This window comes from Spea bombifrons, chromosome 2 (assembly GCF_027358695.1).
Source record: "Spea bombifrons isolate aSpeBom1 chromosome 2, aSpeBom1.2.pri, whole genome shotgun sequence".
In the NCBI taxonomy this organism is placed as follows: Eukaryota; Metazoa; Chordata; class Amphibia; order Anura; family Pelobatidae; genus Spea; species Spea bombifrons.
This window is the reverse complement of record NC_071088.1, coordinates 139,667,132-139,692,154: the sequence shown is the minus strand read 5'-3', so window position 1 is coordinate 139,692,154 and position 25,023 is coordinate 139,667,132. Positions and strand designations below refer to the sequence as shown.

General features: G+C 42.7%; 1 protein-coding gene across 3 annotated transcripts in view; it reads right to left on the bottom strand.

The window, feature by feature from the left end:
- MAP6 (microtubule associated protein 6) overlaps positions 1–20,348 on the bottom strand; it is a 28,902-nt gene extending 8,554 nt beyond the window's left edge. The window contains exons 1-3 of one of the 3 annotated variants that reach the window (XM_053456718.1): positions 19,457–20,348; positions 8,182–8,389; positions 4,105–4,301 (exon numbers count right to left, since the gene is read on the bottom strand). In XM_053456718.1, the coding sequence (XP_053312693.1) occupies positions 4,105–4,301; positions 8,182–8,389; positions 19,457–20,208 (1,157 nt within the window). In that variant the 5' untranslated portion in view covers positions 20,209–20,348. Of the gene's footprint in view, positions 1–4,099; positions 4,302–8,181; positions 8,390–16,836; positions 18,010–19,456 lie in introns of those variants that run through there. The other 2 variants (XM_053456720.1, XM_053456719.1) reach the window with 2 other exon arrangements.
- Between the last annotated feature and the right edge of the window lie 4,675 nt (positions 20,349–25,023).

Sequence of the window (25,023 nt, the reverse complement as noted above, 5' to 3'; positions counted from 1 at the left end):
TACGCTGACTAACTGACCAGCACTAGCTCCAGAATGCCTTTTTCCCAAAACATCTTCAGGCTTCACAAAAAGGTCTCCTCAAACACAGCAAGGGTTAAGCGGCGGTCAGTAGTGGTTATTATTAGCTGTAACTTTATATAATTTGTTAACGTAGCTGTTAACAAGTTTACTTAAGTACTCGGCGGCGTTGTCTTTATTGGGTGGCTTCTTGGCCACAGATGCGTGACGTTGACCAGGGAAGAACGTGTTCTTGGTTCGTGTTTCATCTGCTGTACATTGTGCTCTATGTCAGAAGATTTATAAAAAGAAGATTCATAAATGATGAGACCGGTACCGGAACTGCCAGGACTTTCTTGGTCAGAAAAGCTTCGCCCTACAGCTGAATTTGTAAAACATAAATCCTGAAGTGAGGGGACATTAACGGCCAAGCCGGCTGGCAAATCCTCCATTTTTTTTACCGGGGTTCTTCGGTGGATTTCAACGGAACCTTAGACTTATGTTTCGTATTAACTGAACACCATGAGAGCGTTCTGAGATCTCCTCTCCAGGGGCAATGCTAGGTTCCAAAAAGATCTGGGGCTAACAACATACGCTAACACACTCACACTAACACCTTACACTAACACACACTCGTTCTAACATCATATACTAACATTCACTCACTCTAACACTGTACACTAACACATATACACTCACTATAACACCATACAAAAACATTCATTCACACCTACCAACATCATACACATACACATATATATGTATACATACAAACACACACACACTCTCTCTTCCCCTCATTTTCCCTAGTCCCTATACCTGAAACACACACTCATACTAACACCTTCCCTTGCACATGCTTGCACCAAATACTAACACAATGCACACTCTCTAAAATTACACGGTGACACACACACACTCGTGCTAACGCCATGCGGTAACACATACGCCTACATCACACACTCACACACATGCTTATTGCTTACACCATACACTTACCCAGACATGCTAACACTATTCACTAACACACACTAATGCCATACAGTAGCACATAAACTCACACACATGCTAACAGCATACACTAACACACGCTTACATTACACACAAACAGACATTCCCGCTAACACGCATACCTTTTCCTTTTTGTACCTCCAGATGAGGACATCATTTACGCGGCCGGTGAGGCCAACCCAGCAATCGTGAAATAAAGACTAAAGAGTGTTCAGCGCTCAGTAAATTATCATCGCCTTCCTTCTCTGTAGCAAAAAATGGAAAAAACTTGACATCAGCCCAAGCGCGGCAGCCTTGGATGAGCCGCTGTTTGTGTGTGTGTGTGTGTGTGTGTGTGTGTGTGTGTGTGTGATAGTAGCTGTGTATATCCCGCTAGGTTACTGTATCCAACATCTACCCCCTCGCTGATTCACTCCGAAAATTCTATCGACGTACGAATTTCCAGAAAAACGGACAAAAAATAAATAAATAAAATACTACTTCTAGGAGAAATTTGTGCTCCGAACAGCAATATTTATTGTCAAGAGGCTAATAGGTGTGCCATGTGTATAACATGCATTTCAGATACAAAGAATACAGAACACACAAGCATACTGGGATTACAAGAATTCACGTTTTTAACAAACCCAAGGATATCGCTATCCCTCCGAGCTACGGGGGGTGCTGCACCCACTAACGCACAGAAAAGCTTGGAAATACCCCGACACATTCTGAACACGAGACCCCAACGCAAACCGCCTTCTATATAACGAACAAAGCGCGCTATACAACAGGGAGCATTCCCTACAGCTTTCTTTTCCCCGGCGTACAATGGTTGCCATGCCAACCAAACACGGTCGATTGAGCCGCTATATTCGCGGTTGGCCGCTTGGTATTAGAAAGCTTCTAGCTTTTTTTTTTTTTTTTTTTTTATATTACTTCTATCGTAATGTTACAAATTGTAAACGGTCCAATTTTTTAATGATAAATATCAAAATTGGCCATTTTAGGTTTAGACGTTAATATCGCCTGTGTTCATTATATTTAATGTCATTTTATTTTTAATAAAACAGAGGAATTCATCATTCTGCACTTGGTTCCCTCATAAATCCAGAAGCAGTTTTTTTAGGAATAGTTGGCAAAGATTCCAAAATTTATAACGCTAAAACTGAAGGTTTTTTTTTTTTTTTTTTTAATTTTTACATCTTTGAGTTTTTATTTATTTATTTTATTTTATTGGTATTTTAGAAAAAAAAAAGTATTAAACCTTTCATGGTTTTGAGTCACCTTGCTGTGGTAATTATTATTTTACCAATTATTTCTGCATTGTTAAGCTTACAAGAAGGCATTTTCCCGGGAATATTTATTTAAAAATGTATTTTATTTATAAATGGTAAATTATTATTTATTTTTTTTATTTGTATATGGAAAAAAATTCCCCTTCTTCTTTGTGATACCCTAATTATTTTTCGGGAATTATTTATTTTTTCAATTATAAAGTATTAATTTTATTTATTAAGTGTGTTTACGGAAACAATATTTTTATCCTTGTTTACGGATGATTCCATTAATCACTTAATGACTTAATGACAAAAAAAAACTTAATTTAGGCCAAAAAAAAACACACAAAAACAAAGGCTATACACAACTGCTTCCTTTTATATATATATACCTTATATATTGCATTATCTTTCCCCAATATTAGAATACATAGAAAAAAAAACTGTATAAAAACGACACTAGGATGAAAATTTTAAATCATTTTCCATTAAGCCTCTAACAGATATAGTAATTTTAATATTTTTTTTTTATTTAACTAACACTATATTAAATAATATGTTTTCTAGATTTTTTCGATACACATATCGGGCGGGGGGTCTGAGTGATCTGGAACCTGAATTGGCTAACTTTATATTTAAAAAAAAAAAAAAAAAAAAAAAAAACACTAATTCAAATCGGCCCTTAAATAAAATGTTTATTATTATTATTATTATTATTATTATTATTTTTTTTTTTAAATGCAACAGTCTAAGTTTTGGATATTTTGAAATTCAGGATTTTTTTTAAATCCCCCCAAAAATTAGAAAAAAATAAAATAAAATAAAAAGCGTCTTTGACTAACGCGGGGAATTTCGAGGCGATGAAATGTATCAGAGTCTCATTTGATACATTAGAAAATTGAACGTTTATCTTATAATTTTCATAACAGACAGACAAAAAGAGGTAAATCAGTGGAAATCTGGAGTTGATTTATTTATCTGAAAATGTTCTCTTTTTGCCAGTCAATAAAAGGTCATTTTTAAGCAGCCCCTGTAATTTTTTTGAACTTTCCATGCTGACCGGCCCTATCTGCTTAAAAAGTGTATATTTAACCCCTTAAGGACAATGGGCGGTCCCTAAACCCATTGAAAACAATGCATTTTGAGGCCGTAGATGTATGGGCCTTGTCATTAAGGGGTTAAAAAAAAAAAAAGATCTAGAAAATGCTGATTTGGTGGCGTTAGAGTGTGTTGTGGTTACGTTTTCCTCTTATCACGTTACATACAGTATCACAGACACGAACCCTAAGAAAGTTATTACAACACAACTGTCACTGTGATATTTGTGTGTGTGTGTGATGTGTGTGGCTTGGAGGGTTAGGGGAACCACGGAACATGTGTGAATTGATACCGTATCATAAAGCTGCCTATAAGAAGGCTAAGAAAGCGATTCCAAGGTCTAGATCCTACCGCAGCTAGGCCGACCGGGACCCTTAGGTGACGTCTTAGAACGTCATACACGTCACATGAGGCAGGTTCGGCATAGAACGTGATACATTCTGATTTGTAGCACCTAGAACGTTTCTCCGGATCTATCACGTGTTTTCGTACCGGACACAAACGAGATCGGCAGCATGAAAATACCTTGCATATGTGTTTTTTTTTATATATATATATGAAAATAAAAGTGCCGATGCCTAAGTGATGGTGTCTAATACCGAGAAAAATGCAAAAAAAAACCAAAACGTAAGTTTTTTTAACTCGAGAATACAATCAAAGCATAAGCAGATTGCGAAGTCACTCATGTACTTTGTGGCCTTTATGATAAAAGTAACAGTAAGAAGTGCGCTGAATTTACTCTTTTGCCTCCGCTAGTTTATTGTTAATCTCGTTACTCTTCTCCTTGTCCTCAGGCTTGGTGGTGGGGGAAGCCTCCGCGGTCTTCTTCTTGGAAACCCGGCCAGGTACAGTCTGCTTTTCCTTGGCCTTTTTCACAGGCTTATGGCTGATGGGTGTCTTTTTTGGTCTGGAAGTCTGAACACTAGGCTTCTCAACCTGTACATAGAACACAAACCAACCACAAACGAGAAAAGAACACACACACACACACGGAGAGGTAGGAGAATTTAGTTTTGAATAATGGAAACATGATGAACTGCATTACAATTCCTATCAAATCAATGGACTACCCTTCATATTTAAAACTGAGCTGCCCTCAGGGCGAGATGCAATCTGAAGAAAGGACCTCTGAGGTCTTGAAAGCTTATGTGTTCCCACATCTTACTCTACGGTTCCAGGTCCACTGGAATGGATCACAAACATTATTCCAATTATACAATCAACTGAGAGAAGGGAATATCATCAGATTGTGCTCACATGTAAAGAAGGGGCGGAGCTAACACAAGCAAGATGGCCGCCTACATGAATTCTGTTAGCATAATGCTAAAAAACATGGCATCACACTAGGTTAAGAAACACAATGTCACAAAATATCACAAAGGGTATTTGAAGCAATCGACAAGAATCAGCGACCTAACAGTAGCGATAACGTAATGGGGAGGAATAATCATGCAGATTCTGGCCCCAGTGGACTAGGTCTGGGGATAGCGCAAAGTCCAGGGGGGGAAGATGGGAGACCCCAGGCTGCATTACTTGGGGCAGATAGACCTTTAGAACTTTACAATGGGTTCCAGAAGAGGGAAAGGTAACTGTAACACTGTAACTGTAACTGTAGGTAAGGGTACGTAGGACCACATCCAGTCACCTTCACATGACAATTGTTACATCTAATAAGAATTAGTTTGCTGTCTTGGAGTCAGAAAGGAAGGAGCTGCTTATCTCAAGTTTCCCCTGTCTCGCTAGAGTTCCCCTGTCTCGCTAGAGTTCCCCTGTCTCACTAGAGTTCCCCTGTCTCGCTACAGTTCCCCCTTTGCTGTAATCCATTCCTGGATTTCCTTATGCTCTGCCGTTTTCTTCTGATACTTTGATTCCAGTCCTGCTCTTTGTTTCAGCTTTCTGTTTCCTTGTCTCATTCAGCAGTGTAAAGGTATGTCCTTCAATGTTCTGTGTTTAGATTTAATGTTAAGTTTCAGCTTATTATTAATTCAGTAGGCAGGGTTTAGCGTTAGGACCCAACGAATATTGGAGTGCTTTGGCGTAGTGGTGGGCTAAGCATCCTATGGCCATAAAATGTGACTAAATCTCCAATTGTGATCACACAGTCCTAGGCTAGTCCTGTGATTATGTGCGTCTGTCTCTTATGTGCCTTTGCCCTTCTTCCCTGAATCATCTGAGGATTCTGGTTCCTCTCTCCTCTCCCCACGTCCGAGTTAATATGTCCTATCCTTGCTTAAAGGAGAAGCGTCTGGGGATCTCGGCTCCTCACTCCATCCCCTGTGTTCCTTGCCCTGTTCCCTCCCCTTTGTTGTGTCCTGTATCATGTATGTCTTGCTCGGTCCCCCTTGCTTGCTATGTCTCCGCTGTTACTCTGCTTGGCTTCCATACTCCCAGCCTGCAGCATCCTGCACATTCGTCTGTAGAGCTATGTCTCATGCCGGCTCCAGGGTGCCTGCAGGATATCACTTTCTTTTGTTCTGGACTGCACAACCCTAGATGCCCACCCGGGAGAGTACAATCGCCCTTCACAGGCCCTGTCCGACTCCGCTACTGCGCAATAACTCCTGGGGTGCTCTGGGTCATTACAGTCGTCTGTATGGACCCCGTCCCTGACACTGTGTTACTATGTTACTAGTCCGTTATGGGCTACAGCTTCTAAATCTTGGATCCTACGTGCTGGTGATGAGTCGATGACGTACGGCATAGAGGTGACTGAAATTTGCTCGGGTATTGGAGATAAGGATGGATTCTCTAGTAGCGAAATATTAAAGGTCCCTTCATTCCATTATCTATGTTTTATTCTATAATATTGGGTGTAAACCTTATACTTTTTTTTACTTATATCACAATTGTTTGGTTAAATTATTTCTGCCGTTTTGGGATTCCTTCATGGGATTTGAGGAGCAAGGCCCAGCTATTGGGCATTACCGAGAGGGTGGTAGATGAGTGGAACAGCCTCCCAGCAGAAGTGCTAAAGGTTAGGAAAGTGAGTGAAATGGATAGGCATATGGCTCCTGAATCTAATAAAACCCCATGCTCATAGGCCATTAAAAACGCCAATGCTCATCACCCCCTTCTAATGTCACTAAAGAAGTTTCCTTTTTCTTTGCAAATGACTAGAATTGTGCAGCAGTCCTTCTTCAGCAAAACAGGGAGTCCATCGCCCCCCTTGGGCAGTCCGGCGCCCTGTAGCACCGCTGTTCAAAGGGCCGGTGAAAAGCGAGATCACCGATCTCCCCAAACGACCCACTAACACTACGGGGGACAGTGCTAAGTCAGCACACAGTTCTTCCGCCCCGCATCGCATGTCCTTAAAAGACGGGGATATGACATCATACTCCAGCAGTAAGGAAGACATCGCACAGGAGCGGCGCCTACCATAGATACACCGCACATCTATCACATAAAATCAACACATTTTACTTAATGGCACAAAATTGCACTGTACTTGTCCTGTATTCATTTTACTAAATTCACAAAAACAAACACTATATTAAAGTACATATTTTTAGACATTTTGAAGTTAATTTTTTTTTTATTATTTAATTTATTCTGGAATTGCAGCAAATGAATAAGATAATTATGTGTTACTTCCCCTTCTGCTTGGCCACGGCTAATTATTTATATATATATGTGTGTAAATGTATGTATGTGTATATATGTATATATGTGTGAATGTATGTATGTGTATATATGTATATGTGTAAATGTATGTATGTGTGTATATATATATATATGTGTAAATGTATGTATGTGTATATATATATGTGTAAATGTATGTATGTGTATATATATATATATATGTGTATATGTATATATGTGTAAATGTATATATGTGTATATATATATATATGTGTAAATGTATGTATGTGTATATATATATGTGTAAATGTATATATGTGTCAATGTATGTATGTGTATATATATATATGTGTGTAAATGTATGTATGTGTATATATATATATGTGTGTAAATGTATGTATGTGTATATATATATATGTGTGAATGTATGTATGTGTATATATGTATATGTGTAAATGTATGTATGTGTAAATGTATATATGTGTCAATGTATGTATGTGTATATATATATGTGTAAATGTATATATGTGTCAATGTATGTATGTGTATATATATATATGTGTAAATGTATGTATGTGTGTATATATATATATGTGTAAATGTATGTATGTGTATATATATATGTGTAAATGTATATATGTGTCAATGTATGTATGTGTATATATATATATGTGTGTAAATGTATGTATGTGTATATATATATATATGTGTAAATGTATGTATGTGTATATATATATGTGTAAATGTATGTATGTGTATATATATATATGTGTGAATGTATGTATGTGTATATATGTATATGTGTAAATGTATGTATGTGTAAATGTATATATGTGTCAATGTATGTATGTGTATATATATATGTGTAAATGTATATATGTGTCAATGTATGTATGTGTATATATATATGTGTAAATGTATGTATGTGTGTATATATATATATGTGTAAATGTATGTATGTGTATATATATATGTGTAAATGTATATATGTGTCAATGTATGTATGTGTATATATATATGTGTAAATGTATGTATGTGTGTATATATATATATGTGTAAATGTATGTATGTGTATATATATATGTGTAAATGTATATATGTGTCAATGTATGTATGTGTATATATATATGTGTAAATGTATGTATGTGTGTATATATATATATGTGTGTAAATGTATGTATGTGTATATATATATGTGTAAATGTATATATGTAAGCGGTAACCGTGCGTCACGCACCTTCACGGTCTCCTTGTAGGGCTCGCTGTAGAGGCTGCGTATCCTCCGGCGGTCGCTCAGCTTGTTGTCCCCGGGCTGGTTGGCTTCGCCCTTGAATTGGGAATTGTAGCTGGTTTCGTGGGAAACTTTTTCCTCGGGGGGCTTGTAAAGGGAGCGGGTTCTTATACTCTTCGAGGGCTTGGCATCGGTCCACGCTTTGAACTCATTCCTACGGAAACAAAGAGCAGTGTAAAGATATCTCTGCCACGGCAGACCCTCCGCGCATGCTAACACCATGCACTAACACATGCAATAAGCATGTAAATAAACACGCTCACTCTATTACACCATACACAAACATACACTCACTCTAACCCCATGACAATTACACAAACATACACTCACTCTAACTCCATGACAATTACACAAACATACACTCACTCTAACCCCATGACAATTACACAAACATACACTCACTCTAACCCCATGACAATTACACAAACATACACTCACTCTAACCCCATGACAATAACACAAACATACTCTCACTCTAACCCCATGACAATTACACAAACATACACTCACTCTAACCCCATGACAATTACACAAACATACACTCACTCTAACTCCATGACAATTACACAAACATACACTCACTCTAACCCCATGACAATTACACAAACATACACTCACTCTAACCCCATGACAATTACACAAACATACTCTCACTCTAACCCCATGACAATTACACAAACATACACTCACTCTAACTCCATGACAATTACACAAACATACACTCACTCTAACCCCATGACAATTACACAAACATACACTCACTCTAACCCCATGACAATTACACAAACATACACTCACTCTAACCCCATGACAATTACACAAACATACACTCACTCTAACCCCATGACAATTACACAAACATACACTCACTCTAACCCCATGACAATTACACAAACATACACTCACTCTAACCCCATGACAATTACACAAACATACACTCACTCTAACCCCATGACAATTACACAAACATACACTCACTCTAACCCCATGACAATTACACAAACATACACTGTCAGTCTATCCCTCTCCCAGCTTGTACAGCTTTCCAGAGAACAGGAGCAGTGCCCTTCAGACTCGAGGACTGCAGCAGGGTGCGGGTCCTGCGGGACTCGTCAAATAACCTGCGGGTGCGGGCGGTTTTTCGGGTGTTGGGGGCAGGAGCAGGCGGTCAGACAATGTACCTGCTAGACTTGGGCGCCAATTGGTTGATGCCAGAGGAGGCCCCTGCAGGCGACCAATAGAGTCGTCCGCACGGCCCTTTAACTCCTGACGGCGGAACTTGGCCTGGCGAGACCACGGTCCCCCCGCTCCAAGAGTTAAAGGTCCGTTCGAGCGACTCTATTGACAAAGACAAACACGAAGAGGGGTTTTCCGCTCCCGTTAACCCCTGCGATGCTGCGTAGATAAGGTAGGCTAGATGGGGAAGGGACCAGGGAGATAAGTAAACGAAGACGAAGATGAACACGAAGATTCGTATGTTTGTCTTCGTATGTTTGGTATTCGGGCTGAACAACGAAAATGCACCCTTCGGAGTCACGTGATGTTACGTCACGTCACATGACTCCATTCCGGCGGGACAAGAGAAGAGACGCTGTGTGCGAGCAACACGAAGGCATTGTGGGAAATCTGCAGTTCAGGTAAAGGGATGGGGGAGTTTGTATGAACAAGTATGCGTTATTGAGGCAATGAATGAGTATCTGTGAATGATTAGTATCTATGAATGAGTGAATGAATGTTTGTGAATGATGTTTGCGGGAGCGGGCGGAATTGGACACATATGTTGCTGGAGCGGGCGGGACTGGAACACACACTTTGGGGCAGCAGGTGGTAATGGTCAGAAATTCAGCGGGAGCGGGCGGGAACGGGATTAAGAAAACAGTCCCGCGCAGGGCTCTAGAACAGAGCAGTCTCCATAACACTCTAGAATGTCTGAGTTCCTTAAGGTTGCAGAACTTTCCAAACAATAGCTACTCCAAAACTGGTTTAACTTATCATGTCCTCCCCTCAATGTAATGTATGAAGTATATCGGCCCATAAAATATGGCAGCGTGAGATATCCTCGGCTTATGACATCACAGCGGTGCCGCTATGACAGCACTTTCCTCACACGCTACTACAAACGACAAATCAATTAACAATTAACATAGATTAACGGGCCAATAATCTGTGGTTAATTTATTCAAAGAACTTCTAAAAGTCAAATAGTTTGTTTAGTTTCTTAAGGGTATGGAGTTCTAAAAAAAAAAATAAAAATAAAAAACTTATTTCAAATGTTTTTAACACGTTGTTTACATCCCGCAGTGAATGGAATTTTGGGTGCGTAGACGTTCATTTAAAGAAAAGTCTAATAAAAATACACTTCTTGGCGTCTTTTGGGCTCTACTGGATCCCAACGGGTTTTTGATGAATAATTTGATATTTTATGGACTGATTCAGGAACCAACAGGGAATCCATAGAATGAATCCATAGAATGCAACACAAAAATAATATGTACAAAAATACCCTTCCAGCGAGAGTTCTCACACACAGCATCCAAAAGGTTCGTATATAAAAGGAAAAAAAGAAAGAAAAAAAAATGATGGTGTAGTATATCGAAGTACGTTTACAAAAAACGCTATTAAGCAGATCGGACCCTTACAATTCAAAGGGCATAAATATGCCCATACATAGAGTGTGATGATCTCCTTAGGAGCTTCTTTATCCCACACTGCTTAATTTTTTCTTTTCTCTTCCTTTTATATATGAACCTTTTGGATACTGTGTGTGGGAACTCTCGCTGGAAGGGTATTTTCGTACATATTATTTTTGTGTTGCACATATAATTTACTCACTTATTATTTGGGTGCGCAGACACTTGTTGTGTGGTTTTGATTGTATTTAATTTGGAACATTTTGGGGAGTTTGTTCCCGTGTTTTTGCAGCACCACTTCACCAGAAGGTGTAACATTTATATTTAATTAGAATATTGCGCTTCACTTTTTTGCATTTATAGATTTCTTCGTTGACATTTATCCTCGTTAACACGGATTCTAAAGACCAGCTTTAAATGAATTAGAAGATTATCCGGTGAATGCTATTACCGGGTTTAGTCGTCAATAGCACCAGCGATTATGGGTTATTTCTGGGTTATTTCTGTCTTTTTTTGCTCATATATATATGAATGACACATTAGGGAGATTATTTTATTAGCATATCATTTTTTAGGGACGCTCTATAGTCTGGAGAATAAAATACATTTTGCTAGAAGTAAAAAAAATGCCAAATGTACCCAAAACGTCGGGAGCGTTTCTCTAATCCTAAACACCGTAGTTGGGGCCAACTGTCCCAAAACCAATAAGTAGGTCACTGCGTCCAATAAGCTTTTATTTTATCTGGATAGTCTCAGCGATGCATTTATCTCACCTCGGGACCCAGAGAAGCGACCCCAGTCGCCCCCCTCTCCGTGGCGTCCCGGTACAATAAATGGCGCTGTATGCCTTTAAGACGCGGTGCTACCAAGTGGCGTCGGTCCGCTTATACGCAAATCCATGAAACTAACCCCTGGTAAATGCTGGTTTTCGGCCAATAAACCCCCTTTATCTACAGCCCTGGAGCCGCCGTTGCTGTCAGTCATGTGATATTTTGGGTGACTTTCCCGGCTCAAACACCACACTGAGCTGATGCTTTATGGCGATGCTAATGAAGTCCCTTCCTCCATAGACTTTCATTAGTGAGAGAGTCTGACTGGGTGATTAAGACTGAGCCATTCTATTGTTCCCACAGGCAGTTTAATAAGGAGTCGGGGGGGGTTAGTAGATCGGGGATCAGATAACAGAGCGAGAATCATACAAACGGCTGATATGCAGCTGCCTGAAAACTTTATATTATGGGGCAAAAAACTGCAACTGGGGTAAAAAAGAAAACAGTGCAAGATTTTTGTAAAATGCTTTTTCTGATTGTAGTAATAAGAAACGGTGAGTTCCCCGTTTGAATTCTAGCACTGTATTAACCCCGTAATTTCCCACTCCAAAACATGCGCAATGCCTCTCAACCCTGCAGGGAATAATGAATGGATTTCTATTGTGTGAGAGACTCCCGTGTCAGACTATAGAGCGCATTATGGAGATGTATGGAGACGTGGACATTGGCGGCAGGTGAATGTGTGGAGATGGCACAGGCGTGTGCCGGTAATGGCCGTCCCCTGGGCTCGGGCTAATGCAGTGGAGCAGCTGCGAGTCCCGCACCCCGACAGACTGTTCATTACCGGCGACAGGGAGGCAGCCCTGGGACTTACAACAAGAGGCCGTAACCTGAAACTGACAGGGTCACAGGCTTAGATGTTTTACTTTACTGAGAGGGTAGTAGATAAGTGGAAAAGCCTCCTGGCTTCCGTTTATATGTTGTATTTTATAACCTCTAGATATCGCGTCACCATTTTACCTTCTCCCGCTACAGTCACCCCTTCCATTTCGCAAATGTCTGCCCGACACCCCCTGCTGTGTTTAAGGCACAAGGTTTTAAGAACGGAAGGAGCATGTTCGGGCCCCAGCTGGAGCGGAGACGAGGGCCGCCATCTGTCACTCTAGCCCGCAATTACATTTGACAGATGGCAGATGCCCTAGGGGCAAATGGCTCCCAGGAGCAATACTTTTTCTAAGGAGATGTGCGGCTTTCAAGAAACATCTCATGTGTGTCACTCTCTACAAAAAGAGTTAAATAAATATCAGAATCTGCTCTCCACGTCCACCCCTCCTGCAGAGGCCTAGCGGCTTCCACCAGGTTCCTGTTGTCTATGGATACAAATGGCTCTGGAAACTCGTCTGCGGAGGTTTCCACCATCTTTTTTTTGAGATATGTCTCCTGTGAGGATCCCAAGTGCCCGGTGGGCCGCCAGCCACACATTCTCCAGATCTGCCACTCAATCATAAAAACATAGCGCTCGGCCAGACGTATCCAGCCTGCGGCCGTACCTACATCGTCAGCCGGCCATTGGCTTTAAAGTGCCAGTGCCGCTTCGTCATTGCCAGTCCGGCCCTGCCTAGGGGTGATTACCTTTAATGCTAACACAGGCCTGATCCAGAGAAGTGCCACCAGCTGCCCCCTCTTAATAGGACGGTTGGGGAAATCAGCTGACTGACCCATTGAGCAGTGGCGCTTAAGAGACCCTGATTACCCAGGAGGGAGCTGCCACCCTAGACCTAGTCTGCCTAGTCCAGAATACACCAGCACCCAGGGGCACAAAGTACGAGGTCACATCAATTTAATGAAGATTCTGAGGGCAAATATCCTCCATTCCTGCAGACTGAGAAGGCCCCGGAATATTAAACGCTCCGGATGACTGAGAGGAGACCTTCCATGGAATGAGAGAGCCAAGAAGAACCATAGGCCATATGTGTCCGCAGCGTGACTCCTTCATTCAAAATATGTCAGTCCAGTGAGCCGTACGCATGGTACCCAACTAAACCCAAGCTGTGCCTAACCCCAACCCTAAACCCAACCTCAAGGCCCCCACCTTGTTAGTGGCCATAGGCAGTAACCTAGGTCTCTTTTAAATTTATGTTATGATGTCACACGAAAAATAATCACGAGCGTCCCAGAATGCACCACCTCTGTCCATGTATTTAAGAAATGAGGGGCATCGGGAGAGGGGCATCATGGGAAGAAAGAGGAACATAAGGATTTGGAACCCAAAGACTGACTGTATAAAGTAAACCCAGGGCAGTGCCACGAGCTGCCACCCCATTTGCCCCGTACGTACCGTTGGCGGGAGGGATATGACATCATATCCCGGAGCTCAACTTTTTAACGGAGCACGGCGCCGGGCTCAGTCGTCTCCATTTTAATCATCCTGTTGAGCAGGGACCCTGATGGCACAATAGGGAGATTGGCTCCCAGGCCAGAACACCCCGTTGCCCCCGGGTTACTGAGTGCGTCTTATAAAACCCGAGGCGGATAAAAATTCAAAATGCTGCCTTTTCTCACAAAAACAGAAAAAATCCATTTCCTGGATAAATGTAAAGGACTCTCATCACTTCTATGCGTTTCTACAACACAGCCATCACACCTGTCCCAGGACAGCGCCAGGGTCTCGGCTGCAGAGCTTACTCTCTCATTTACAGGAAGCTGGAGTTCTGCTGAATTTAATACTTTTGGAAACCTCATTCCTGGTTCTGCAGCAGATGCAGCATTTTCTGCCCACACAGGTTTAAAAATACGATGCACCCCTTCATAAAAATCTTTGCCCCACAGATCGGCCCCATTCGGCCCATCTTATTCCCCATTTAGGTAAAGACTCAAACCTTAATCAGTCGTTGGTCTCGTCTTAGATTCAGGAGCCGTATGTCTATCCCATGCATGTTTAATACCCTCACTGTATTACCCTCTACCACTTCCGCTGGGAGACTGCTCCACTTATCTACCACCCTCTCAGTAAAGTAAAACTTCTTTCCATTCCATCTCAGCCTCTGACCCTCTAGTGTTAGATTCTGGTAATTTTTCTCCTCTTTTGGAATAAATTCCCCTCCCGTCCTTTTATTAAATCTCTTTATGCGTTTAAACGTCTCTCCCATCCCCCGTCTCTCTCCTCCAAGTCAGACATATTGGGATCTCTTAGTCTTTCCTGATCATTTTTATCCTGTAAACCCCTTTCCCATTTCAGTCGCCCTCCTCTGACCTCTCTCCAGAATATAAATGTCATTCAGGAGATGGGGGTCTCCAGAACTGCCCCCAATATGCCCCTCGCCATAGCATTAAATGTGACACTCGCACGCTGCAGCTGCCAGCCAGGGGCAATTCTGTAAGATACCCATACGATCAAGCAGCGTGAACCAAATGCCCCCCCTATGTCTCTGATGGCCCCCCCATCGATGCCGGGCTTTTGTGCCGTCTTTGTTCCGGAAAGCTCCTCCCCGCCGATCTGCCGGCAGATTCTGCTCCTCGTCGCGTGAATCGCAGATTACGACAGACGGGTCGGGGTAGAAATTACCGCAAAACGGTGAAATTCAACCATTTCCAGCGTCCCTGTAATTCCCAAATCATCGAATTACCGAATTTCACATCATTTCCACCCATAGAATGCGAAACAATCGCAACAAAAGATACTTTTTATTCCTTAATATATAAAATAAGAAAAAAGAACTACAAAAAATAAAAAAAATAAAAATGTTACATAGTCACTTATTTGTAACAAACAGTAAAGAAAAGGCTGTATATTTTAAGGTGATTATAAGGTAATTTGGTGATTTCCATGGCAACGAGACTAACCTATTGGAGAAAATGTTTATTTTCCTATTGTGAATAATTACATTAGAATGCGGAAAACATTTCTGGTGCCAGTTCTTGAGTTCTTGTTTAAAGTGAGGCTGGGATGGAAGGCAAGGAAGTTTTTTTTTTAATGTGGGGGGGTAGATAAGTGGAACAGCCTCCCAGCAGAAGTGGTAGTGTCTGATACGGTGAGGGACTTTAAACATGCATGCGATAGGCATACGGCTCGTGAATCTTTGATCAGAATCTGCCAACAAAATGTAATTTGGGTGAATAAACAGCTTTTTTTGGTCCTATTCTGCTAAGTGAAGCTGCAACTCCCAAGGTGCTCAGACAGCATTTATAATATTAAAATGGCGCCGCCACTTTTGGGGCATTGGAGCGTAATCCTCCCCATATGCAAATGAGATGCCTTCCCTCCCTCCCAGTGCCAGCAGCAGGGATAGAGCTTCACTCAAGTGCAATGAAGAAGACCATACATGTATTTTCGATGTGCATGCGCAGCTAAGAGCAACAGATGTCCCACTCTTGCATTTTGGTGGCTGTGAATCATTGGAGTTGTAGTTAAACAATAGCTGGAAACCGGGCCGGATTCACCGCATAGGCAAACTAGGAGTTCCCCTAGGGGTGAAGCAGTAAAGGGGCTGCCACGGCGTCTATGGGGCAAGTGGGGGGATCAGGCATCTCTCTGTACAAACGCAGAACAGGGTGGTCTGTGCCTGCGCTGCCACTCCCTCGCACCTCGAGCAGCCTCAACATATGATGTAAAGATATGATGTCACATCTATGATATAGATTGTGCCTGTGCAGCCGCGACCCTTCCTCCGCGAGACCACTAGGGATGAGCGAGCCCCCGCCCAGCGTACTTTAAGGAAAGAACACACAAGGGGTCTTTAACATTTTATAAGGGGTGGGGTCTGGGGGTTAACCAATGGAAGAGTAGAAGTTTAGTAACCAGCATGAGGAGGGTTAATAAAAGGAGACGGACAAAGAGTTCGAAAAAAAGGTGGTGGAGGAAGAGGTTAGGAAGGAGTGGTGGGGATTTATAGAGGGGTGAAGAAGTGGAGCCCCCCCAAAAAAAGAAAGGTTTAAGGGACTGCCCATAGCTGCCAACAGTCCTGATTAAGGCAGCAACCAAGAGTAGTTCCAGCTGCTTGCTGCTAGCACCCTATACTGAGCCGGGATGGACAGCGAGTTTGCAGTTCACACTCATGGGCCAATAGCTAGGGGGGCCCTGGATCACGGTTTGCCTGAGGGGCCAAAAACCCTAGGACTGGCCCTGGCTGGAAAGACCCCTAACCTTCTTATTACCGCGAAGACCCCTTAAATCTTTCTCTGTCCTGCATGCGCAGTCTGACCTGTATGAGGACGCGGCTCTGCTTTCCCCGTTGACCTGGTTTTGGAGAGAGCTTAGAGTCTGCTTGGCTGCTTTCTGGGGCTCCTTGTTCTCCTCCACCACCGATATCAGGATCTCAGGGGCCACGCTGAACGCCACCGGTGCCTTCCCCGCTCTTTGCTCGGCGCTCTCCGCACGCGCCGACTCCGTGCTCTTTTTCTCGGCCGGGGGAAGAACGGCCCCCATAAGATCCTTCCTCTTTTTGTCCTCATTGGCGTGCGTCTGGACCACGGGCCCCGGGATGGGCTTCGGAATCCACGGATGGTCGCCTTGGCGAGGAATGGGCCACGACCTATAATCTTTCTTGTACTGCGTCTCCCTCTCCAGCGGCGCCTCGGAGGGCTGATACTCGACTTTCGGCTTGCAGCTGGGCTCCGGCTTCGACTTCCACGCCTTGTAGTCCTGTTGCATGACCGAGCCTTCTCTGGTTAAGCGAGGTCGGCCTCCATAGTAAGGATCCCCCAACGATGGCTGCGTTTCTATGGCAGCAGACCCAGGGCGTGGTGAATTCTTCGCTCCATCTGTCACCGCCGAATATTTAGTAAATATTAAAGGGACTGCGATGTCACTCTTGTCTTGCTGGTTGCCAAAGCGGGCGATGCAACATGCTCTGGTGACACAAGGCCACGCCATCTTCTTCTTCCTCCTCGAGGGTGTATCTAAGACGCCTGGGTTCTATTTCGTTTTCCTTCCGACCCAGAAACAATAACCGCGGCGATCTCTTTATTTCCCAATTTGTTTGTTTTTTTCACGCCTTCGCAAGGAGGTTAAAGAAAAATGAGGTGGCCGACAGCTTCCCGTAAGACGCTGGACGTTCTCCTCTCCTTTTTTTTCCACCAGGTCTCCTTGGTCCTAAGACGAGTGCTTTGTTGAGGTAAAATCAGACGTTCCGCTCACCTATCCCTCCATCCATCCTCCTTATCTTCTATATAGATTTCCGAAAAAAAAGGAAAAAATTCTAAATTCTAAAATCGAGCCGACAAGGAGGAACGGGAAGCATCTCCAGATAGAAATACCCCACCCACCTGCGCTCTGCATCCCCGAGATGCCAAGGAGGAAAAGAGGAGGGTCCTAGAGGAGGAGAGTGAAACGCTTGCGAGAGATCACTACTATGCAGTACCTAAAACTGAAATAAAAAAAAACCTCTACGAGGGGCGGGAGGTGGCTGCAGTCCATTTACCCCCCGCATCCAAAAACCAACGCAGCGGAGGGATATCTCTGACTCCGAGTGGTCATGGTCAAATTATTATTTTAATGATTACTTAATAATGAGCATTATTTTCCTTATTTTTCAATAGCTTGTTACTACAAAATTATTTTAAGGAAATATAGGTTTTTTTTTATGGAAAAGGCGGTAGATAAGTGGAGCAGCCTCCCAGCAGAAGTGGTAGAGGGTAATACAGTGAGGGGATTAAACATGCATGGGATAGACATACGGCTCCTGAATCTAAGACGAGACCAACGACTGATTAAGGTTTCAGTCTTTACAGCAGGAGAAACGGGCGACTAGACGGGGGCCGAAAGGGGGCCGATCCCTGAAATAGATGCCTACCCTTCATGCTCTAATTCCTTTGGGTTGGGAGGGGTCTCAGTTATCCGTATGGTTTGCCAGTCCTGATAATGTATATCTTTCAGCACCATACACTGCGGACAGCGCACGAGACTAATAACATAGCTACACACAACATGAATTGGTTTCACGCGATTATATAAAGGAGTTTTAGGTCAATGAGAGGGTGGTAGATAAGTGGAACGGCCTCCCAGCAGAAGTGGTAGCGGTTAATACAGTGAGGAGATTAAACATGCATGGGCTCCTGAATCTAAGACATTTGGACCCCTGACTGATACATCTAGGAGAATACACGTTCACCACTGTTAACCCTGTACCAACATCACAGGCAGTTTAAAGAATGCAAAAGTTTCAATAAAAGGAGTAGTAGATACATTTGCACACCTCCAGTAAAAAGGCCTGGTATTTATGGATGGTTTTCTTGCCGGGTTTCATTATCTACATCTAACAATAATAATAATACACGCAGAATATTCAGGGTAACGAGCTCTGTGCACCCCGGATATACATTCACATATATAATATTCCAATACAGAAGTATCCATGGAAACGAGGTATAAACATCTAATCTGAATCAGGGTTTTCAGGCCAGAATTAGAAGACCAAAAGAAATAGAAACCCAATAACGCCAAATGCTCTCTTTTGCCTGCTTTTTAATAAATAACGCAGCGATTATTAATTGTTTGCTGTTCAATTTTGTTTTAATCCCCCAAAAAAACAAATTATTTATTAAAATATTATTTTCCGTATATTTTTTTTTTATATAAAATTTGCTTCAGAAGAGAAGCAAAACGAGGAAGAGCGGGTTCGTTTTTTTTTTTTAATCATCTTAAAAACACATCGTGGTGGACATTATGTAACAGCCAATCGGAATTCGTTTTAATACTCCAAAGTTTGTTTGGAAGAAAAGTACTTTTTTTTAACTGTTTACATTTGTATCAATCTAAATGCAGGCAAATTCTTTACAATACAGGAAAAAAGTGCTGTTTACCGGAATAAGTTAGTTTCTGACCTGTATGATGATCCCCCGGTGCCCTCTTCTTTGATCTGTCTGTTAAAGATATCCGAGGCGTCCCTGGCTCTCATGATGCCGTCGGAAGGTTTTCCAGCTGGAGACCTCTCTCTGACTTTTTTCTCCGGAGTCTCTTTCGCTCTTGGCTCCACCTCAGCTTCTTTACGAAATGTGACATTTGCCCTGACTTTAGCCGCCCCTTGTTCAGGAGCTTCCGCTTTTACTGTCTCGGAAATTCGCTTTTCTGGTACGCTTAGTGGTTCCTTCTTCCTCTTGGCCTCGCTGGAGGCTGTTGGGGCAGTGAGGCCTGGAGAGGGCTTGTGGATCCAAGGGTGGTCTCCACGACGAGGGATGGGCCAAGCTTTGAAATCCTTCTTGTACTGGGTCTCCTGTTCGAAGGGGGTCTCTGAAGGGTGGTACTCGTCTTTGGGTTTGCAGCTGGGCTCCGGTTTGATGTTCCAAGGCTTGTAATCCTGGCGCATGGTGGAGCCACACTGCTGCTTGCTAGAAACTTGATGGGACAAGTCTTTGGAGGGCCCAGTATGTCCTCCATGATCCATATCTCCCGAAGGTGGCTGTCCCTCTATGGAACTTGGACAACTTTGGGGTTGTAGAAGGTATGTATGGTGCTGAACTCCATCAGTGACCTCAGAGTACTTGGTAAAGACCAGGGGTACGGCAATATCACCCTTATCCAACTGGTTCCAAAAGCGAGCTATGCAGCAAGCTCTGGTGATGCAAGGCCACGCCATGATCACCAACGTGACAGATCAACCGGTGGGAGTTTCAGGAGCCCTCAAACCACTCGGCCTTCCAGCTTCCAAGATGCAAAACTGAAATCCCCCAAATCAACCCTTGTGTTCGCCCCAGACACGGGAGGGCATCAACTGCCACGCTGGCTTCTGTTCTCTCTTCAGTCCAAAAACTGGGTCTCTCCTATCCTTCGCCGGTAAGAACCTTCGTCAGATAAGAGACACCTCCCAGAGACCTGCTTTTTTTTTCTTTTCTTCTAAGTCATTTTGCAGATCTACCTCCTCGGGGTGTCCTTCCACTCCCCACCTTCTCTTACGTTAACGTAACTGCGACGTCCACCAGCAGCAACTGCACAACAGAATCTCCTTGAGCTGTAAACAACAACAAAAAAGGGGCACGGAAGGAGTTCTCGGTACCTTCCACCAGGAATTCCAGAATGCGTCGTCTCCCCGGGGCAGAGAGGTTTCCGAATAGCCCCTGCTTACGCCATTCTGCAGATAAAGGGCAGGGGTGCGATCGTGACGGACATCCTCATCCACCAACCCTCCTCCGTCTGATATTTACTTTGAAATCGTGTCAACGCCAAGCCTCAATAAGGAGGCAGCCGAGAAGCATCTCTGAAGAAGCCGTCCCACCCACCTTGGTCTCTGCATCCACGGATGATGATGATGATGATGCGGAGGGCTGGGTGATGAGGATGGGGAGGGCTGGGTGATGAGGATGGGGAGGGCTGGGTGATGAGGATGGGGAGGGCTGGGTGATGAGGATGGGGAGGGCTGGGTGGGGGTTGGTTGGATGGGGAGACTCGGCTCCTTCTTTCGTCAGCACGCAGCGTCAGACACTCAATAAGAAGGGTGGGAGCTCTTAACCCTTCATAATCCGGAGAGGACTTAAAAAACAAACCAGTAGGGTTGCCGTGTGGGCCATGTGAAAGAGAATTAAATTACATGTAAAAATCACACAATCTATTGTTGTCCCCCAATCAATGGCCGCGTCGGCAGCCCCACACAAAGGAGTTCATGTAAAAGCCCCCTCTTTGTTTAGCGTGGTGGCATTTCTGCTGTAATTGCCCCTTTAACCCCTAGGCGGGTGTTGGTAGCAGTTCTGTTACATTCTCTTTTATTAACGCGCAGTCATTCTATTACAGATACGTTCCCGTGGGGTAGCTGTCCAGCGCCTCCGGTTCTGAACACCACAGGGGTACGTCGGATGATCTGCCCCGGGACAATCCACCATTACTCACCTATCGGGGCTATTTCTGTATCATTTCATGATTAACCCCTTAGATTCACCACTTGTGCTGGACTGATTCTAAAACCAGTAAATCCATAACCGGCTAGCGGGGGGAGTGTCATAAAATAAAACTTCTCTCTACTTTAGAAACCTAGAATCATGTGGGCAGATCGGCCCCATTCGGCCCCCGTCTAGTCGCCCGTTTCTCCTGCTGTAAAGACTCAAACTTTAGTCGTCGGTCTCGTCTTAGATTCAGGAGCCGTATGTCTATCCCATGCATGTTTAATACCCTCACTGTATTACCCTCTGCCACCTCTGCTGGGAGACTGTTCCACTTATCTACCACCCTCTTTAATTATAATTATATTGATATTTCAGACACCTCTTTTGCATTCAGTGTCTACAACTCTCATTTGATTGAATGTATATAAAACACAATGAAAGGGTAGATGGCTTGCAGATTACTATTCGGTTTCTTTCCAGTTATAAAAGAATCACAAAATAGATAAAAACAATCAAATTCCAACAAGATATACAGCAATTCCACCCATATCTGACTGCAAATGAAACCTTGAATAAACGAAACAGGGTAAGAAAACATTTTATTTATTGCCCAAGGCAATCCTCCAGCACTTATGAGGTTAACTACCTGCTTCATGTGTTATTTCCCCTGCACAGCTGTTACCATGGCAACCTCTGTTCCTGCAATGTGTCAAAGAGAGCAGAGATGGCACATTTTCCTTACCGGAAAAATATTATTATTATTATTATTATTATTATTAGATATAGAAGAAAAAATCTGAATTACATTTTAAGAAATGAGCAAATATTTATTTATTTTAATTTTTTTTTCTTGGATATTGGTAAATAATAAAATAATAAAAATACTGGTATTCTCTGCTTCTGGCAGAAATGAAAATTAAAACAATAAGTTTTTCTACAATTTTATTGATTAAATAAAATGAATAAAGTTAAGTGAGCTAGATAAAATTTGAGAAAAAAAAACCCTTTTGAAATATCTTTACGTATTTTATCAAATATGTTACTTTATAATTATCATGTAGCGCGAATAGATTGTAAGCTCTTTGAGCAGAGCCCGCCTCATTTTCTTTTTCTGTGCAAACTGTTATGTGTTATGTCCGGTTTACCCCTTGTACAGCGCTGCAGACTATGGTGGCGCTATAGAAGTCAATAAATAATAACGCAGGGCCTATTTGTGACGTGAGTTTGGATAAATGCATCACAAAGACGGAAGATTCTCTAAGCATTTTTCTTTTGATCTTATATCTGATAGAATTTTCTATAGGTGGATTTTCCCATTCTGTACATCTGTCCCATTCACTGGTGAAATGATGCATGGGATGTTTACTTTACTGAGAGGGTGGTAGATAAGTGGAACAGCCTCCCAGCAGAGGTGGTAGAGGGTAATACAGTGAGGGGATTAAACATGCATGGGATAGACATACGGCTCCTGAATCTAAGACAAGACCAACGACTGATTAAGGTTTGAGTCTTTACAGCAGGAGAAACGGGCGAGTAGACGGGGGCCGGATGGGGCCGGTCAGCAGGCGGGTTCTATGTTTCTAAATGGCAGGGGGCTCTAGGTTTTCACCAGGCCTAAAATATTTTGAATGGATTTCGGGGGAGGGGGTTCTGTGTCTTATTTTAATTCCCAAAAACACAATACGTGCGCTTTGTTTTTTGAGAGTCATTATTGATGCCCACGGGGGGGCCAGCATGGGCTATAGTGGGCCCTGACTGTTGTGCGGAGGAGGGGTAGGCTTTTTGGCGGGAATTTTGGGGGTGGAGTTGGGGGAAGATTATATAAGTGGCTGCTTTCCCGGGCTCAGGAACCATTTTTTGTGGTTAGCTTACCTGGTTGCGCGTCCCACCCTCCCTCCCCTTTTTTCTTTTGTTTGTAGGTTTGTGTCGTTTGTCACAGTCTGTGGGGCGGCAGCTTGCCCGGTATCCAGGGGGTTAATGTGGTGGTAAGTGAATGGTTGGTAACATCTGGTGGGAGGTTCTTGGCTGTCAGTGCTGGAACCTCAGGTCAGGGTGGGGGCATCTCGGTGTGTCCCTTCCTTAAGTGGCATTTGGTTCTGGTACCTGGATTGCTTGGCAGGCTTGGTGTGTTCATTGTGTTTATTGTATATATTTACATGTTGGAGTTGTGAGTCATTGTCTTTGTTAATGCACCGATGTTTATTGTTTCAGGTTTTGGCGTGACAATGACTCTAATAAATACAATTGGCTGTGGCCTTTTCTCATCCATATTTATGGTGTGCGGGGTCATTATCGGGGGGTTTTTAGTGGGGAGTTAAGCCTAGCCCGGAGAATCGAAGCTACAACAGTCATATGAAATAAACCTATTTCTGGGTTCTCTATAAAACCATAAACCCCATGAGCCACCGCGCTTCGCACAGAACCTCGGCCCCCGGAGCCGCGCATGGACAGTGACTCAGCTTTCATTCTATTAAATTACAGGAACCGCCGTCCGACATCACAGCGCCAGACAGCCCCAAACGTTTAACCCTGTGCGGCCACTGCGTGCGGCTTACACTCCATCTATCTATTATATCCATCCATCCATCCATCTATCTATCTATCTATTATATCTATCTATCAATTATCTATCTATCTATTATATCTATCCATCTATCTATCAATTATCTATCCATCTATCTATCTATCTATCCGTCTATCTATCTATCTATCCATCCATCTATCTATCAATTATCTATCCATCTATCTATCTATCTATCCGTCTATCTATCTATCTATCTATCCATCCATCTATCTATCTATCTATCCATCATCTATCTATCTATCTATTATATCTATCTATCTATCAATTATCTATCTATCTATCTATCTATCTATCTATCAATTATCTATCTATCTATCTATCTATCTATTATATCTATCTATCTATCCATCTTTCTATCTATCTATCTATCTATCTATCAATTATCTATCTATCTATCTATCTATCTATCTATTATATCTATCTATCTATCCATCTTTCTATCTATCTATCTATCTATCTATCTATCCATCATCTATCTATCTATCTATTTATTATATCTATCTATCTATCTATCTATCTATCTATCTATCTATCTATCTATCTATCTATCTATCTATCTATCCATCATCTATCTATCTATCTATTTATTATATCTATCTATCTATCTATGTATCTATCTATCTATCTATCTATCTATCTATCTATCTATCTATCTATCTATCTATCTATCTATGTATCTCTTATCTGATGTTTCCTGTAGACACATTGTAACCCGTGATGCGTCACCCGGTCGGTAGAATGTTCCGTGGAGGTGTGATGAGAGGTGTGCAGTGATGAGCAGTTCCAGGGGGCGGCCCCACTTCTGCTGTTCCATGTTTATAAAGAAGCCCCCCCCCACACCGGACACATTAACCCCGCGATTAACCCCATGTCATCTCATGTATAATATATATCACATAGTAACACTACAAAAATCCGTCCAGTCATAGAAGTGCCCGACCCGGCCACTCAAAGGGTTAAACAAGGAGCGGTATGAAATATTAATACCCTCTAC